Source organism: Rhinolophus sinicus, chromosome 16 (genome assembly GCF_057876585.1).
Source record: "Rhinolophus sinicus isolate RSI-liver-muscle chromosome 16, RSI-T2T, whole genome shotgun sequence".
NCBI classification, from domain to species: domain Eukaryota; kingdom Metazoa; phylum Chordata; class Mammalia; order Chiroptera; family Rhinolophidae; genus Rhinolophus; species Rhinolophus sinicus.
In genome coordinates, this window is record NC_142516.1 from 140,835,559 (window position 1) to 140,856,301 (window position 20,743).

The 20,743-nt window shown below is 35.3% G+C and overlaps 1 protein-coding gene across 3 annotated transcripts in view; it reads right to left on the minus strand.

Moving 5' to 3' along the window:
* Positions 1–20,743, minus strand: part of MYO16 (myosin XVI) — a 548,145-nt gene that overhangs the window by 290,441 nt on the left and 236,961 nt on the right. For all 3 annotated transcript variants that reach the window (XM_019731063.3, XM_074329516.2, XM_019731062.3), the window contains 2 exons: positions 10,743–10,893; positions 1,618–1,728 (listed from right to left, as the gene is read on the minus strand). In XM_019731063.3, coding sequence (XP_019586622.3) covers positions 1,618–1,728; positions 10,743–10,893 — 262 coding nt within the window. The remainder of the gene's footprint in view (positions 1–1,617; positions 1,729–10,742; positions 10,894–20,743) is intronic.

Consider the following 20,743-nt stretch of genomic DNA (forward strand, 5'->3'; position numbering starts at 1 on the left):
GAGTGGGAGTTTATAAAGCTAAGTGTTCATGGAGGTAGAAAGAGAACTTTATGGAAGGAAAAGTAAGTCAAGTCCCTGATGCAGGAAGGAGAAGGATCAGTGCCTAAGAGTCACAAACAAAAGTGTGCAGGGGCCAGATCCTGATGAGTCTCATAGAAGATTCTAGACTCTGGAATAAGGATTGTGGTCATCCTCCCACGAAAAATGATAAGCTATAGGAAAGTTTAAGGACTGGGAGTTTTGACATTACATTTGTTCTATACAAAAGTTACCCTAGTTCTTTGTGAGGTCAGATTGAAAGGGAGTGAAGTTTCCTCTAGAAAGTTAAGAGGCTGCTAGAGAAGGGATGACAATGGCTTTGAAGAGGACGGTGGCCACTGAGATGGGGAGAAGTAGATTAAATGGATATTTGGGAGACAAAGCCACTTGAAAAGCTTGAAGGAAATAAAGACGTTCAAAACAATTCAAGCAGTAATCTTCTGATAATATAATTGCAAACTTAAAAAGAAGAAGAATCAACACAATGATGGGTAAGGCAGGAAAATGGACTACAAACAACACACAAATAATGGGGCAGTAACAGACCAAAGTAATTGGGTTTCACCACTTTCCGCCAGTGATTCAACTCCATTAATTTTGACAGAAGCATTTAATTTTAAGTGTATTTACAGTGGCAGGCAATTTATCCAAGCATTAAGGTGCTGCACTGAATTTTCATAGGCCAATCAGCACCTGACAATTCATTACTTGTAAGGAAATCTCAGACTTCACATTTACATAAAAATTACTTAATTTCTCAGTAGACTAGGAAAAAATGGGTGTTGCCAAAAAGGGATAGAAGGCATGTGTATGATTAGATTTCTCTATAGACCTTCTGATTGAACTGCTCTAAGTTGAATATAACAAAATCAAGGAGAGAGAGAAAGAGAAAGAGAGAGAGAGAGAGAGAGAGAGAGAGAGAGAGAGAGAGAGAGAGAGAACAGATTGAGATTTGAAATCACAGTGTCTAAATTGTTACTAGTATTGGAAGAAATAACACATATAAACCAGGATAGAACCACAGCAAATCAATTCTCCACACTGTTTGTCCTCTGAGTCATAATATACTTGTATCCTATTATCAAAGATCCCTGTATAAATTTATTCAATACATTTACAAATACACTTTACAAAGACATTCCCTGATAATGTAGAGGAACAATAGTTTATCTTTTCATGCAAATACCAAGGCAGTCCTCTATGCATAATCAACTTTGCCTCCGTAGATTTCCTTACCAGATCTAGCAGACTAAATTAAAGCAGAGGAAACACACAGTTTTAAAAGTGACATGCAGCTTCTACTGGCTCTAGCGAGACCTTCCACAGCAAGCAGTACAAGCAAGTTGTCTACTCTCAGGATATTTACTTTCACTTAACACCTCTAAAAGTTGGAACTTGGCTGAACTTGCCTTATAACTGAACCAAAAGAATCAACCTGAACTCTAAGAAATCCACCTTAAGCTATCAGCATGACCAGAAGCAACAATAAACCCATTATCTGTAATCTCTGCAGCACTGAAGGGTGAAAATATGCAGCAAGACAAATGCAGTGCGAGAGGCAATTTCAAGGGCACTTACGTATATCTGATTGTTCCCGAAGCGCTTCTGAATTTCATAAAGCAGGCTGCCATCGTTGAGCTCACTGAGTGTTGCTAGGTCATCACTTGGAGCAGGAGGCATTAGTTTGACCTGGGGAGAAGAAAAATAAGTAAGATCAATTCTAATTGCTTTGCAATCATCTTTCTTCACAGTTGGGTGTTCCATTTCAATTACATATCAAAAGTTAAAGACCACATTCGTTTGAAATTGTTATTAAAAGATGAAATGGTTCACTTGCAAGGAACAAAAAACTGAACAACCACAGAGAAATATATTCAGATGAGAATTTCTGTTCTCTGTCCACGAGTGTGTACACACACTTACACACACACATCCCAGATGTTTCTTTACGTCCTTCAAAGTCATTAAGTCTGTCAAAATCATTTCAGCATGTTGATTCTTCCTAGTCTCTACTTACAATGTAGGCAGCTCTGAACTGTGCTGAGTCCTTTCTAAGACAAGCAGCTGAAAAAAGCTCATGTATTTGCAGTGTTTCCATAGCTAAAGCAAAATTTCTCTCATATTACTGTTGGCATGGAAGCAATGTCCCTGGAATTTAGTTTCTGCATACACTTAGGAGGAGGCCAGATTTTAAAAGTAAACTCTAGAATTCTGGCTTGTGATTTTCATTCTGCTCTACATTATTCTTAAGATTAAAGTAGCTATGAGATTAAGATAATTCTGTCCAAAAATGCTTTCCTATTCAATTTAATATGGAGTGATTGATTTTAAAAGCTAGGGAATAGTAAAAATAAAGAAGAGATGTATTTGGATTATTTAATTAAATGAAAACCTATCCTTTACAAGTTAGAAATGGGAAATGTTTACTTTTATATACACAAGCTATGCTCTGAAAAGTAGACATTTGATATAATATGACAGCTTTGGTTTTCTTATGTGAAACACGGTGGAGCAAAAGAACAAGAATATTCTTATTAACGCTCCTGTGGGTTCATTGTTGCCCATAGTGGATTTTTAATAACAGTAAGTTTACTTGTATTATTAGCATTTGTGTTTGTATTCTATTAATATATTTGTATTTGCATTTTATATTTGTATTATATATTGAACTACTGGATATACAATTGCTAAATAATTTAAACTTAAATATTACTACTGTTTATCAGCTAAATGTTTATAGAGTAAAAAATATTATATATATATTTTAAACTAAATTTAGGACTTTTTCTTATATGAGTAACTATTTCCCAAAATGCAATCTTTCTCATGAGTATATAAATTCAGGTCATTGTTTTCCCAGACTGTTTCTGATCCTAATGCATTAATAATAGAAACTTAAATTCTTTACTGGGAATTTCAAACAGTCAGAAGAGTGGTTTTTTAATGTCTTCCAGTTGGAAGGATGTCATGGCAATGGGCTCTCGGGCATTTGAGATACAATCATTTGTATAAGTGGGAAACACAATATTCCAATAGCAGCATGTTTATTCATTACAAATTAATTTGTAAAATATTCCAGACCTCAGAAATGTCAGGAATAACTTTCCCCTCCCCATAGCATGCACACACTCAGCCAGGACCTCGAGTTCATTTTCTCTGTTTCTGTAGCATTAAAAATAAGTTTCAAAAATTCCTTTCAGAATTAACCTACAAAGAGCATATAAAATAGTCTTATTAAAACCAGCTATTTAACTTTGGGTTAGAGGCATAGCTTTAAGGATTTGATACTGTCAGAAATATTTCCCTAAATCGTTCAAGAACAGCATCCAAAAACTAGTACTTGTTGCTGAGTAGAAGTCATAAAACTCCAGCTCTTCTAATATTTTCTGGTCTGTCAAAATCAATTTGGGGATTATGTGACATTGTTTTTTTAACACTGTACACTTAGTTACACTTTGAAGAATCATAGGCCCACACGCTGCCGAGACTGATAGTGCCCAGGAGCATGAAAATAAAGCAGTGCTGACCACCTCTGCCTAACCCCTAGGCAAAGTACCTAGTAGGTACTTTTTGACCCACATAGTGTCTCATTCTGCTTTTTTTGCCAGTCATGCTAATTATGGTAAAAATCTTACACACTGATGTGACATACCCCTCTTTGAAAACTTGAAAATTCAAGCTCATTTAAGTCTAAGACATCGATTACTTATATTCACCTCGGTGAATGGTGTTTAAATAAATCCCAGTGGTATTATCTGTGAGATCTTGAACATTTTTCTTAACATCATGAAGTGACTTTCTATTCTTTTATAAAATATGATAAATTGTAGTATGTTCCTCAGAGTCGGTCGTGAGAACTGAACTTATGTGGAGGGCCTGGCATGGTGCCTGCTCTGCAGATAAGTGAGAAATAAGGGGATGCATTGTTACGCAGCTAGTAAAACATCTAGGAAGGGCCATGGACACTAATGGCTGCCATGGGAGATGGGAGGAGGCAGGCAGTGGAGAGGGCTCTGAGTCTGTCTCTGCTGCTCTCAGCAAAGACAGTCAGCTTTCATCTGCTTCAGGAATTGGAGTTCTTGTTCATTTTCTTGGGGGGGAAAGATCTGCTGCGAAACAATCATTTGTAAAAGTTTCGATTCATTGATGTATTCCAACATCCTTAATTAATAGATGTAGAACTTAAGGCCCAGAGAAGCCAAATGATTTCCCTAGGGTCACACAGATGATAAGTCAGAAGTAGGAGCTGGGATTATAACTATTAGATAACAGTGGAGGAATTCCACCAGGCAATGAATACATCTGATAAAACATATTTGATAATTTGCCTTTTATTCCCTTTGCTTACCTACTCTTTGCCAAGCATTATGCTGGGGGTTTAGCACAAAGAGGGAAAGGGAATGAGGTCTTTTACTTCAGAATGCTTAAAGTCTACTATGGAAGAAGTAAGGACATAAATAAGAAATTACAAGTATGAAAAGTGCTATGAAGGAAAAATACAGGATGCTCTGAAAAATAAAAATTGCACTTTTGATTAGATGGTCTCAGAAGTCCTCTCTGAGGAAGTCCTATTATAGTTGCAATTGGAAATAACCTAAAAAGGCCATCCTTTGGGGTGTGGGAGCAGATAGGTCCAGGGAGAGGGAAGACGACGGCAAAGTCCCCAAGGTCAGAAAGAGACTGCTGCGGCGAGGCACTCGATGTTGGCTCCTGAGGCTGGAGGGTGGGAGGACAAAGTCAAGGGGAGGCTATGCTTAATTCCAAGGACTATGGAACGTCACTGAAGGATTGAAGCGAGGGTCTGACATTGTGAAGCAGTTTCACATTGTTAATGTAATACTCCTGCAGCTTGTGGAGTGAAAGGTGGGACTGTTGAGACCAGTTAGCAAGCTCCAAGTAATGGTCCAGCAAAGGGTCTGAGAAGATGGACTGGATGTAGATTTATTTAAGAGGAGGAGCAGCTACCACGCTCAAATGTGTGGTACTCAATTGCATTTGATGTATTACTTAGGATTAATTTAGACTAGATCAATGGTTTATTTATATTGATTGACAACTTGACTATATTTCAGAATCACAGACTGCAATGTTTGCCCTTAGATATAAAAGGAATTTAGAAAATAAGTGGAAACGGGTAAGTATGTATTTTCTAGAAATGACAAGACTACTAGCAAAAATCTTTATATAGAGAGAGACATAAAAGGGAACTTTCATCAATTTAGGGGTGGATGTAAATATCCTTTCTTTCAAAAGTCTGCAAGCATTTTCCAAAGCATAAAGATTTATACATACAGATATGCATCCTAGAAAACTAATATGCATGTATTTATGTGTGTGTGTATATATATATACAAAATTAATACACACATATACATATTCATACATATACATGCGATAAGCCAATAATATGATTGCAATAACTTTGAATAATGTAAGGATAAGACAAAAGTCTCCCACAAGTTAGCACACATATCTAAGTCCTGAAGAAATCATAAAAAGAAGAAAAATCAAGAGCAAGGGTTTTTCCTTCAGAAGTAATGATTTACATTAAGATAATAAAATTCCTCTTATAACCACAACTCTAACGAGCTCAATGCAAATTTCTTCATGCGTATTTAGAAAAGGTATGAATAGCACTAACAGAAGTTCCACATTTGTTCTGACAAGCCTGAAAGAGCTATTGCAGACATCTCCTTGGTATCCTTGAGGATTTTCAGATACAGTGGCACAGCTGTTGCATGGGTTAGAGAAAATACTAGGCTGACAGTAAAAATGTGAAGACTCCCTTGTCTGTTTGTAGTAATAAAGTATGACAAATACAGTATTAGAGTAGATCAAGGGAAGAATTCCTTGAATTTATCATATCAAAATTCCAAAGTGATTAGGAAGGAAGCTTTGATAATCAATCTTAAGCAAGGTTATCAAAGGGACACATTCTTTATAAAGATTTCAAAAGCATTGTGACAGCTGATAACAAGTAGAAAGAAAAATATGTCTGTGAATAGTTTTCTGTTATAACTGTAAACTCAATAGTATGTTCTACCAATGTGTACCAAACAATTATAACAGTCAAAAAAGAGATGCGATCAATATGTAAAAAAAAAAAAAAAAAAAAAAAATTAACATTCTCTTTAGAATTGACAATTATGGTTCCTCTGAAGACATGTAAATATCCATTATACATCTCTCCATATATATTTCCAAAAATATAGATCTAAAACACAAAATTCAGATAGAAAGTCAGGGAGAACATAGTAGAAACATTTCTAGAAATATTTCAAGATCCAAAGAAAATTTAAGTTTTGAAAATATTCTGAATTCACTGATTCCTTGTCTCCACCATTCAATACTGCTTTGAATGCTGTCAACTTTGCTGTTTTGTTTGGTTGGTTGTGACTTTTATCTCCAGGAGGTTAGTGGTATGTATCCAAGATCTACATGTTCAAAGGGCAAGGGATGATTGACAAATGGGCTAAGGGAAACAAGATCTTGGGGAAGGCAGATTAGGTGGAAAGGATGGAGTGTGCATAATAAAGAGATAAGAGGAAATGAGAAAACAACAAGGTGCCTACCCATAGCCATGGCAGGGAAAGGGGTGGTAACCTGACAAAATATACTGAACTTCCCAAAGCTGAAGCCCATCACCAAGCACGTTAACTGTTTTTTTCCTAGCTTTTGTTATTCTGTTATATGTCTCTAAGTGAAATTTATCAGTTCCTTTCACTTACTATGCCTTTGTTTGGCTGAGGAGTTTTGTGTATGTGAATGTTGGTATACCATGTTTCCCCGAAAATAAGACCTAGCCGGACAATCAGCTCTAATGCATCTTTTGGAGCAAAAATTAAGTTTAAGTTGCTTAAGTTTCTTTAGTTTGAGTTTGGTCAGTTTAAACTCAATTTGAAACATGAGTGTTAGTTAAGTGTTGAAAGTACAATAAATTGCTCACAGTGGTATTTTGAGGATAAAGATGATAGAGGTAAAAAACATTTTTAAGCTTCAAAATGTTAACCAATATAAATGTTAGGCCATATTTAGGACAGGAACAGGAACCTTCTTATTTTAAAAGCCATCTTGTCTTGCTTTGTATCCTGTACCCACTGGCTTGTGTTTGCCTTAGGCCTGGAGAAGCCTCCTGGAATGTAGAAACCATCTTATGCTGTCTTGCTTTGTACTTTGTTTCCTAGGGGCTTGTGATGAGTGGGCCTGGGCAGCGTGGGCAGTCCGGAGGGAGGCCTGGGGGCAAGGGTGTGGAGACTGAGGGCTTGGTCATGCCTGGAAACCTTTTGTTGCTAGAGACAATGCAACAAAAACTCTCTGAAGCATTGAAGGGGGGACAACCTGGTTTACCCCCTCCTATAAACTCCATACCCTTTTTTTTTTAAATTTACTTTTTAAATTTATTGGGGTGACAATTGTTAGTAAAATTACATAGATTTCAGGTGTACAATTCTGTATTACATCATCTATAAATCCCATTGTGTGTTCACCACCCAGAGTCAGTTTTCCTTCCATCACCATATATTTCATCCCCCTTACCCTCATCTCCCACCCCCCATCCCCCTTACCCTCTGTTAACCACTAAACTATTGTCTGTGTCTATGAGTTTCTGTTTCTCATTTGTTTTGCTTGGAGAGGTTATGGTCTTTTCTAGCCTGACCTTCCACAGCTCAAACACGCCAAATAAATTCTAATAGACCAATTTTGGTCTCCCGTGACTCATTCCTCCGGCTGTGCCTAACAATAAAGTATTACTTTGTATTATTATATTCTAAAATTATAAAATAATCCATATTTACACTGAAACAATGAAACCCGGTCAATGTGCTGCCTGGATTTACATGAATTAAGAACAGATGAAGTAGTGATTAGAGGACTCAACTACTCTGGCAAAACCTAATATACAGTCTGCATAAATAATAACAATAAAATAATGAATACAGTCTGCATAAATAATAACAATAAAATAATGACTACATCTTATTGAGTTTTTATTCTGTTTTTGGTAAAAAGCTGTTAACTTAATCTTTTGTCATTTTCATAGCAACCATATGAGGTCAGTACTATGTACCCATTTCACAGATGAAGCTTAGTGAGGTTAAAAAACTTCCTGTCATAGTGTTCCAGTGGCCGACCTGAACCAGAGCAAATCTGTATGACTTTATCATGCTTTCTCTTTACTCCCAGGCTAACACACCTTCATGGAATAAAAATTTGACCTGAATTTCAAGTTGGAACTAAATTTAAATAAATATATTCTGAAAGGAAAGAAGAGAGAAAGGAAGGAAGAGAGGGAAGAAGAAGGTAGGAAACTAGAAAGAAAATGGAAGAAGAAGGCAGGGCAGGGGAGCGGAGGAATGGGAAGGGAAAATAGAACAAAAAGGGAAAGGAAGGAAGAATGTCTTACCCATTTCCAAGCAACTTAAGACAAATTCTACATTCTCATAGACATTATAATAGCAATTGTTAATTTTGATGATTATCAGAACCAAAACAGTTTAAATCAATATTCCTTTATTTTATTGAATATTCATTTATAGTTACCATTTGTTAAGACCTACATTTTATAAAAATCCAAAAGGAAAAATGCTGTGTTTTCTGTTTCAATTTGAAAAAAAAAATTCTAATTTATATATTCCTCTTTAAAACGTTAATGAGAAATTCATTGTTCTGACAAGCCCTTTCTAAAGCTCTCCTGGAATGTGAATGTATAATCCAGTAAGGATTCTTCCTTTGTTTTTCCTTTGGAGAGAACTGCCAGGGAAGCTCATGGCCAGGAATGTATGACAGTGTGATGGATAACAGCGGGAGATACGGGAAAATATTACATAGATAATATATGAACATAAGACCAGAATAAGCCATTCCTTTTTTAATACCAAATAAAAAGAATGTGAATACAACTGCTTTTAATGTCTAGTATACAATAATAAAGAGATTACATTAAAAAAAGAACGATCATTCTATTTTTAATTGTAAAGGATTTTAAGTATAAAAGGATCATACTTGACATTATGTTGTGGATGTGCTCTCATTTTGTTTAAGATTTTATTTTTTTTAGAGCAGTTTTAGATTCATAGCAAAACTGAGAGGAAGGTATAGTGATTTCCCATATACCCCTGGCCCTACACACACAGCCCACCCCATTATCAACATCCCCACCAGAGTGGAACTTTAGCTACAGTTGATGAACCCAAATTGACACATCGTTGTCACCCACACTCCATCATTTACATTAGGGTTCACTGTTGGTGTTGGACAGTCTACGGTTTTACCAAATGTATAACAACATGTATCCACCATTACAGTATCATATACATTAGCTTCAAGGCCCTAAATATTTTCTGTGCTCCACCTATTTATCCCTTCCCCACCCAAATTCTGGCTACCAATGATATTTTTTATTGTCTTCGTAGTTTTGCCTTTTCCGGAATGTCAAATAGTGGAATCATAGTATAGGTAGCCTTTCCAGATTGGCTTCTTCCACTTAGTAATAATGCATCTAAGTTTACAGAAAGTTCATAGGATTATTAAGAAAGTTAAGAAAAACTTTGCCTTAAATTTACCTAACATTCAATTTGCCTACAGCTATGGACGGTATTGTGTCCCCCACAATTCATATGTTGGGACTCCAACTAACAATGTAACTGTTCTTGAAGATAGGACTTTCAGGAAGTAATAAAAATTAAATTAAATCATAGGGTGGTATCCTGATCCCATAGGGTTGGTGTCCATATAAGAAATACCAGAGAGTTGGTTCTCTCTCTCTTTATCTCCACCATATGAGGACGCGGTGAGAAAGCAGCCACCTGCGAGCCAGGAAGAGGGCCTGAATTAATTCAGAAACTGAATTAGCCAGCACCTTGACCTTGGACTTCCAGTCTCTATAACTATGAGAAATAAATTTCTGTTGCTTGAGCCACCTAACTTGTGGTATTTTGTTATGGTAGCCTGAGCAGACAAATATATTTCTTAACATTTAAAAGTATTTCAAATGTTTTTCTATCTGCTTTAATTATTTTAAAATAAAAATCAATGAAATAAAGTTTTTTTGAAGAGTCTTTAGAAAAATCTAGTTAAAATGTCTTTAAAATATTCAAAATTAGATACACTAAAACAAGACATTACAAGTGTTAGTCTAATTTATAAAATTACTCTGCCATGTATAAAATACAGCACATATAAAAATCATTTATTTCTATGGAAGTGATCACATAAAATACATTAAATTCTGTAACTCCAAAGTGATCTCCTACAACTTGGGCACTGAGACATGCACATACACACACAAACACATACACAATACACAATCACAGTTACTTTTAAGGATAAATGACTCACTGATTGGTTTGTCTTTCTTCTTGTTGTGGAAAATATTGGGATATTTGAAAGAAATAAAAAACAGAGTCTACATAATAATTAAAATGATGTCTAAAGATAGAACTGGAAATATTTGGGAATTAACATATTGGCTGTGCTTACATTCCTGATATATAAGACCATAAAATTCAAATCCTTTTAAAACATAATAATAGTTATGTATGTTAATGGTCAGTAAAACACCATAATATTTTATCAATAGAAATTTTAAACAAAATACTAATCTATGCTTTCATTAAATTTTCTTTGACAGGAAATTAGTAGGTATTTGTTCTTGGACATAACAGGACACAATACTAGCAGATATTCAGTAAGGGTGTAATTACCTGCTCAGGTTGGGTAGGGCCATTCACAGTGGCATTTTCAGGAGTGCTGTCCTGAGCTTGTCTCTTGCATAGACCTTTTGTTGCATCTTTGAACATAATGTCTTTTTCCAACAAACTGTCTTGTTTGGCAATTGGCAACACCAGGGGACTCCTACAGGAAATAATCAATACTACAATTAGTTTTCTTCTTACATGGTCATATCAATCATAAATTATCACAACAGGACATCTCGACTACGGAAAGTTGTTTTATTCAGATAAAAAAGTTTCTCGATAGTGCATGAAGAACAAAAGGAAAACCTGTAAACCTTTCTTAGCTCTGAATTTCATTCAATTTCACATATAAAAGAAAAAATATTCAACTTGAGAATAATATGTTTCCAAATGTATATATGACTGTAATAGACAAATCAATAAGCAATTTAAAAGCTAAGGGTGAAATGCATGACTGAACTAAGCAGATATTTAAATGTGAAAATTAATCACAAACAAGTGAAGGCAAAATTATACAGCTAATTAAAATACTGTACATATAGGATTTAAAATATGTTATAGCATTATGGGCAATATTTAGAGTTTGTAATTAAATAAAAATAGGGTAATAACAGAGAAATGACAGGCGTAAGATTGCAATATAACAAGAGAGTAAGTTTCATTATTTTCACCCAGCTCTATCAAGGCAAAAATAAATAAACAAGAGCTACTTTATGTTTTTGTTTTCCAATAGACTTCATTGCCAAAAGAAGGCCATTATTTTGTAATGCTCATAAAAAATAAGCACAATGTAAATGTTCAATTGTTATCATAACATTTTATACTAAGATTTTAAAATATATTTTCTGAACTATTACCATGCAAGCAGAAATACTTACATATTTAATCAAGTGCATTGTGTATAATTATTTCATGTAGTCTACAATAGTAGTTGTGATTCTAATTGAAACTCAATGCACTCTTTTAGCTTTTTTAAAACTCAAATTTCTCAGTTATATTTACATATAGTAACCTTCACCCTTTGAAGTTCAAGAGTTTTGACACATATGTATGCATACTTAGTGGTGTAACCAACAAAACCAGCAATATATAGAGATTTGATCATTCCCAACTGTCTCTTTGAACCCATCCTCTGGAGTTAATTATCTCCCCTAACCTCCCAATCATTGCAACCACTAATGAGTATTTCTTTCACTACAGTTTTGCCTTTTCTAAAATGCCCTGTGAAAGGGATCAGAGAGTATGTAGCCTTTTGTGTCTGGCTTCATTTACTTAACATAATGTTTTCAAGACTCATTCATGCTGCTGCATACAACAGTTTTGTTTTTTACTGCGGAGTAGTATTCTACTGTAGAATGTAGTACTACACTTTGGCTCTCCATTCACCAAAGATCTGGGTTGTGTTCAGTTTTTGTCAATTCTGAATGGAGCTTCTGTACACAGTCACATACAGGTATTTGTGCAGACATATGCTTTCATTTATCTTGGTTAAACATCTAGAAGAAACACCAAACTGTTTTCAAAGTAGCTGTACCATTTGGTTCTTCCCCCAGCAATGCATTGGAGTTCTACTTGTTTCACATCCTTGCCAATACTGGTTGGGTTTTTTTGTTTTGTTTTTGTTGTTTTTATCCATTCTAGTAAATGGTAGTGGCTTCTCACTGTGGTTTTAATTTGCATTTCAAATGTACTTATTTAATACAAGCATCTCTTCTTTGGTAGAGTTCAAATCTTTTGACTATCTTTTACTGAGTTATTGTTTGTAAGACTACTGAGTTTACATATTATGGATTAAAGTCCTTTATCATACATACACTTGGCAAGTATTTTCTCTCTGTCTGTGTCTTCTCTTCATTTTTTTAACACTCTTTCAAAAAACATTTTTTTTTCCCTTTACAGGTTGTGCTTCTTATGTCTTACCTAAGAATTCTTCTCCAAACCAAGGTCAACAGGTTTTCTCCTAGATTTTCTTTCAGAAATGTTACACTTTTATGGTTTATATTTAGTTCTATTATCTATTATGAGTGGCTTTTTGTATATGGTGCTATATATAAGCCGAGGTTCATTATTTTTTCATATGGCTGTCCAAATGTTCCAGCATCCTTTCTGAAAAGAACATATTTCCCCAAACAATACCTGAACACCTTTGTTAAAAATCAATTGACTATATATGAATGGGTCTATTTTAGGACACTCCATCATGTTCCATTTATATAATAGTCTATTCTTACACTAATACTATACTGTCTTGATTAATTGTCCCTTTACTGTAAGGCCTGAAATCAGGTAATGTGGGTCATCCAATTTTGTTTTCTTTTTCAAAACTGTTTTGACTATTTGAGATTATTAGCATTTTCACATAAATTTTTGAATCTATTTGTCAATTTTTACAACATGTCTGTTGGGATTTTGATTAATATTTCATTCAATTGATAAATCAACTTGGGAAGGATTTATATATTCACAATGTTGAATTGTGTATATAATTGGGTATAAGCACAGTCTATTTCTCCATTTATTTTGATCTTCACTAATTTATTAGTATTTTGTAGTTTTGGGCATTAAAATCTTACAAATTATTTGTTAGAATTATTCTGACGTATCCCATGTTTTTATGCCATTATACATGTATTTTTAAATTTCAATTTCCAGTTGTGGATTCTTAGTATATATAAATACAAACAATTTTGTATCTAACCTTGACAAGGGAGGAAGAGAGTAATTTGAAGGGCTTTTCTCAGTAACCACAGTGTCTCACTGTTTTGCAGCCCATCTTTATGGCCTGTCTGCCAACGCTAACATAGGAAAGTGGGAACAGTAAAGACAGACTAGTAAATGAGTGCATTTGGGCCAGGCCCGAAGGAATAGGAAGGATAGCTAAAGAACATGTTTACAGAAATGTATGATCAGTTTTACTCCTTTTGAACTCTGGATGATGATGTTTTACAGTATTTTAGTCAATGAAGATATTTTCAAGTAGGTATGGAGGGAGGGACATATATTTAAAACAGGCAGCAAGGTATAATATAGCTGTAACAAACATGCATTTTTGAGTCAGAAAAACTATGAAGTTTGATACCTGGCTCTGCCACCTGTGGGAAGTTATACAAGCATTTTGTAAAACCAATTAGTAAATAAGGCCTGTCTGAGGGATTACTAACATAATGCACATAAAGGAATTAGCACACGGACTATGGTAATAAGCAGGCAATAAAATTTGCTGTTATTTGTCCAGAACTGTGAAGTATCTGGGGTTTTACTCTGCTTACAAGCTCTAACAGGTGAGTTTCTTACTGTTTCATGAATGGGTACAGAAGACGAGATTCTGGATCAGAGACAGAGAACTTGTTACTCGCGGAAACACAGTCTCCAAGGCTTCATGTTTGCACCAGTTCTCCTGGACCCTCTGTCCCATGAGGAGTAGGAGGAGGCACCTAAATGGATGCCTACACATGCAGTGTGTGTGTCATAGGAGAGGAATTTGACAAGAGCCGGGTACCACTTGATGAAGCATCAAACATTCTAACAAGCAGCAGACAAGCCAGGACCCTTCTTTTAGGAGTGTGTGCTGCGGTCTCCTTGAGCTATGTATGCCTTGTCTCCTTGTAGCCATTGTATGCCTTGCAGTCTGACAAACTGAGCAAGAAAGTAGAAGTACTCAAGGCCCGTGGCAGGTGTCCCTCCCAAGAGTATAGTTATTAATTTAAAAAATTCACTATAAATATGGAATGCTTATAATGCTCATAAAAAGGTCATGTCCAGCTCTGCTTGAATACCATCAAGTGATAAGATATCCGTAACTCTCAATGAAACCTTATTTCTTCCATGAGTAACTTTGGAACAATGTCTGTCTGTTCTAACTTGTATTTATTATTCCCAGAGCTCCCAAGAGTGTATGCTATGCTTCTTTGACACGAGAGCCCTTCAGATATTTGAAGACAGTTGTGGTTTCCCTATATTTTCTACAATTTCAGTGAACGACTTGCAAACCATTTTAATAATTACATGGTATTTAATGAGTAATAGTCTGTTCTAAGTACTCTACACATATTAATTCTACATTTGACAACAACATTAGAAGGTATGCATTATTTTTCTGCTTACTCTATAGATGAATAAACTGAGGGCCAGAGAAGATCAGAAATTGACCTAGACACATAGCAGGCAGTAGAAGAGGTAGGATTTGAGCTCCAGAGCTTGTGTTTTTAACCACCATGTCATACTGTCTACATCTAAATTCCACCCTCACATCAATCAAAATGTTTCCTTACGTATCTCCCTTGATATCCACTCATCTCCTTTTTCTGGAGACTGAAAAAAATATTAAAGAGAGGTTTTCCATATACCAAATCTTCTGAGTAAAAAGCTAACAATAAAGCAGTGGTCAGGTAGAAACTAGGAAGATTGTTTATAAAATACATAAGTCACCAATTATAAAACATTTATGAAAAGAAGAAATAATGAGCTTACTAAAATAGTTGAAATACTCCTTTCGTATTTCAAATCTTATCACAGTGTTAACAGCAGGCTCCTTGAGAGCTACAGTTAGAAAGAAGATTGGTCCAGGAATACACAGACTTCATTCTAAATCAGTTTTTACCTAAAGTTGACTGCTGCCTGACCTCGTAAAGCCTTCAAAATGTCTGGGCCACAGTTTCACCTTTATCAAATGCAGGAATTAGACTAGGTAATATCTAAGTGTGTATAAAGCCCTATGATACTAATGCATAATCTCTTGATATAATTTTTACCTGCATCTTTAAAAAAATTATTTACACACTCAATAATATCATAGGTTGTATAATTTAGGATCTTTTAGGTTGTTGCAAAAGTAATGGCGGTTGAAAGGTTAAAAAAAAAATTGCAAAAACCACCATTACTTTTGCACCAACCTAATATTATTAACAATAATTGCAAGTAGCTGGTTATAAATACTCTTATTCATATAAGAAAAATGACTCTAAATAATTTAGTGGCAACATATTAATTAGTCATGCACATATTTTCAACAAGAAAAACGCAAAACATGTACCTAGGCTGATGGCATGTGATAATGTTTTAAACATCTATGGAACAATTTTTCTTTAGGTCTCTATGTATTTCATTTCTTAAATGAAATGCATTTTATCCATAATCATTGTGATTAACAACAGCACTCACACCAGTTATTTTTATAGATTTAAATGTTCACTGATTATCGATTTGTGGAATATAAACATGTATTAAAATGCTCTTTTTCTAGAAAAAGGAATATTTTAAGTAATCATTGGTATATATTTTAATAGTTATTAAATATTTATTAATCATGGTAAAATATTTATAAGGTGTATTTCTAAAAAATAAGATGCAATTGCATTTATAGAGCAAGAACTCAAGTTGATAATGAAGAAACATAAAGGATAAGAAGAAATATGCCAATTAATAGTAGTTTCATCAAAAAGGTAGACTAATGATGAAAACGGATTTACAGTTCCCTTCATTTCAACTAAATTATTGTCTTCTCCCCAGCCCTAGACCCCTCCTATCTCCCTTTTCCTTGAGCAATTATTTTAGAGAACTTTTCAGTTGTAAATTCTTTCTCTGCCTCTTTGAGATAAAACTCTTCTACAACCCAGCAATGTCTTTCTCAAGGACTTGTGAACCATCAGCTGAAATGTAATCATAGAAAAGATACAGCCATTGTCTCCCAGTCTCTATGAGGCTAGGAGCCTAACTTTCATAGATGCCAATTAGCAAAAAAGATGGCCTAATCCCATTAACCAAAGTTCCAGATGACATCCCCCAACACTTTTCCACTAACTCACTTCAGCACTGAAAAGCTCTTTCCTTGGTGTATGGAGTTGAGTTCAATATCATTCCTCTCTTGCAACACTCTTGAATAATGTCTTTCTTGTGTTTTTAACTTCTCTGGTGCAATGTTTCTTTGAGACTAATGAGTGCTTTTTGTTTTGTTTTGTTTTGTTTTGTAATATTATTTTGATTACAAAAAAGGAATTATTAGAAAAATAAATTTATCAGTGAGAAACAGAAAACACAGGATTGAAATAGCATATTTTTTTTAAAAAAAAGAAGGCTTATGACAGACTCCATAAACATAAAGAAAAGGAAATCGCTATCATGCAGGAGAGATAGTTCAACCTGACTGTGGAAAAAAACTACATGGGACTATACTAGCAACCAATTTCTGAACTCTACTGGATTTATTCAAGATTTACTTATTCCTACAAACATAAAAAGCATTTCATGCAGAGCAAATGTGCCTGTAGGAACTGAGATTTTATTCTGAAAATGGAAAGAGGAACATAATAAAATAAAACTAACAAAGGCGACAATTATTGCCCATTACATGTAAAGCAATTTTAGAAAACCATAGAGAACAAATAAAATTGACTATATTGAGATATATTAGGCCAATAAAGAAAAAAATCTAATAGAAACAAATGTGATGAAATGGCATATGTGACTCAGTTATTTCAGTGGTTAAAGTAATGGACTGAATAGATATTCTCAAATTTAATCCTTGGAACATAGCTACATAAATTATTTATTATAGGGAATTTGGGATTTTCTGCATCTATAAAATAAGATAATGATCCAAAGACTAACATTGAATGAAATTGTTCCTGGAGAGTTTTAAATTAATTGTTTTCTGTGGTTCCCCTCAAAATGACTTTAGTTTTTACAAGAAAAAAAATTTTACAATTCATAAAACCATTTTGGTAAAATATAGCTTGTACACAAAGTGTAAAATACAAATAAAAAATTAAACGTGTGACTTGTGGTTGGGTTAAAAATTATATTGTTTTTATGACATCTCATATTCATCTTAGTAGTTCTCGAAAGATATCTGCAAATAATTTATTTTTAATATCTAAAATAAGAGGAATCCAGCAACTCCATACATATATGAAGGGAGTTTCTGAAGATGCTAAGTGTTCATTTGCTAGCAGTGACTCTCTAGCAAATATTTATTTTGCTGAATAGGTATTTAGCATTTGCCATTTATATGAAACATTATCATTCACTGAGTATGATACTTTAAGCCAATCAGTAAAGTCTGAGGTAACTAAAATGGCTTTATGTAGATGAAGCTTCCATAATAAGATTTCACTTCAAATATCATTCCTGCTCAAAAGGGGAAGTCTCTAAGACACCGTTTACTTTTTTAAGGATAAGTGTCAGTATTTGAAATGGACTTACAGATTATTTCTTTTACATACAAAGCTAGTACAAATGAAGAATGTTTCTGATCACTGAAAATGTTTATTAAACAGTAATAAAGATCAACATACAAAAACAAGGATTCTGGTACAAGTGCTTCGTATGTTTATACCTCAATGCTTATTTTCATGAATTCCTCTGGACAACATACTAATAAAATCCAGACTGCTCACTGCCAGCCACAGCTGCCCCGACATCTACGACAATGGCACAAGCGCTTGCAAATGAAATAAAGACTCTGAAGAATCTAGAACTGGGGGTCTGGTCTAACTTCATCTCAGGTAATGCTATTTTACTGCAGAATGGTTGCTGCAACTGTGCTGATTTTGAAAATGCTTGAGTCATTCAGGGTCAGCATTACATTTTCAAGAACAACTGCCTTACAGGTGTAACCAGAGATATATGTAGTGTTCAACCAGCAGGAGTAAGGAAATTAATGGCTTTAGCACAATTATATCTAAGGGTCTTAGAGTAAAGTGCACTTTTCAGTGTTTATCCAAGTGTCCTGGTCCAAATCACAAGGAGGCATTTCCACAATGACTGTCCCCATGTACAGTGCTGAAGCATAGGTCAAAAGCTACTTCTCTCATATGTAGTACTTTTTTAGATCTGCATGCCAAGATTGTGCACACCATGAGGCTATGAAGATGCTCAGACCATCTTCCTGAGCTTATTCCTGCCTCAGGCTGGAGAGCATGAACAAAGAATCCAAAAACTTGGGTTCTAATGGCAGGTGTCACTGACTAGCTATACCCTTTAGTCTGTCACACCACTGAGCTTCTGTCTGTGTGAGCAAAATGTGGATGATGATGGTATCCATCCTAAGTCATGGAGTTTAAATGAGAATCAATGGAAATGATTATTGAAATTACTTCAGTATGCAAACCATACTGATTTTCAATTGAGCAAGAAAGGCCACAGGAGAAATCACTGTGTAGCCATACGCAGGCTTGCTTTTGAACGAATTCAACAAGTTAGGCCTGTTTCATAAAATAGGACACCTTCAAGGGCTTCCACAAAACCTACCTAAGCCTATTGAGAACATCAGGTGTTAATGAGGTCAAGAAGGACATATTGCATAATTCATTATGTTCCACTCAAAAATCCCCACAGGCTATTTCTCCTCCTCGATGGCTACTTGGCGAAAGCCACCCTGAGATGCCCCCGACCCCTCCCACCCCTTGCCCGTGTCCTCAGCCCTGCTCAGTTCTGCCTCCTCTTAGACTTCCTGGCCCCATGCAGAGCAGCTTCTTTTTTCCATCCTGAGTTCCAGAGGACTCAGAAGCACTAGAGACCCAGCCTCAAGCAACCTAATCAAAGAGTTCACCCAACCAAAGCTGGTCTTCTCTGAAATTGGATTTTCTTTCCAACTGCCTAGAATATAAGATTTTCTCCATATGGTCATAATCAGTTTTAAAGTACTCAAGCTGAAGGCTTAATTCTGTTGTCTCAGCTTGTAGCTAGAAGGCTTTTATTCTTTAGATGATTTTGCAGATGAATAAAGAACATCTGTTTTGTTTTTTGTTTTTTTGTCTTTTTGTCATTTCTCAAGCACTTATGTAGTATTACAATGAGCCAGTTATTGCTCTAAGCACTTAATACATAGTAACTCAGTTATTCATCAAGAACAACCCCATGAGACAGGCCTCATCAATCACCATCATCATCATCATCATCATCATCATCATCATTGTCGTCATGACCACCCTGTGGCATGTACTGCAGTGCAATTCTAAGGCTGACCACCTACAGTCAGCACCAACCCCACAGGTTAGAGGCATCGTCTTCTGCACAAGGCTGCTCCCCCTTCAGATGCCACCATAGGTTTGGGAGTCTCTAAGCCACCCACACTTCTGTCCAACTAGCTACAAATTCAGGGCTCCCATAACCCCTCTCAAGTTAGATCATTCACTAGAACAACTCACAGAATTGAGGAAAACCCTGTATTTGCTACTATTGCACTTTTATTATAGAGGATATAAATCAGGACCAGCCAAACAAATAGATACACAGGGTGAGGTCTGGGAGAGTCCTGAATGCAGTGTTGTTTTGAGGATGAAATGAAGTTAATCATGTAAACTTTGTAAAAGTCCTGACCTTGTAACTGCCCCCAAAAAAGAATTCATTGTTGTTATTATAAGTATCTTATGACTAATAAATGGAAACCCACAATTGTTTAGTAAACTACTCTACTCAACTTAGGCATTATGCAGAACCTTTGGGGGTTCTAACTCAAGGACTCCCTGAAATAGAATATTAGAAACAAAAATTGGCACATATCAAAACTTTCCAGTGATTAAAAACCCTAGGAGAGCACCTCCATGTTCAAACAGCAAATGGCATATTGAGCAGCAGCTGGTTCATTAGCAGCAGTAACAGTAAATGAGGCGCTCAGATAATATCAAAGGATGGAAAAGACAGCACAGTGGAGGCATCCCGTCAGCAGGCAAGAGTGCAGTAGAGAATAGCAGTCAAGTAGGAGGAGAGTTGTTGCCAACTCAAAGCAGAGAGAGGAAGCCTAAAAGCTTTACAGATAGAGAATGTTATAATTGGAAGGACCTTTGGAGTTCAATCTAAGCTGCTCATTTTGAGACATGAACTTGAAAGTCAGATGACTAACAAAGACCATAATAAAGTTCATTGCATAGAAGATATCTTAGAAAACATGAAATATGGGATAACCCAATAATGTATGTATTTCCTGTTGATTAAGTACCGAAACAAAGACAGGCATTTACTACTAACAAGGCATAGTAGAAGTGACATTCTTATCCTGACTACATCAC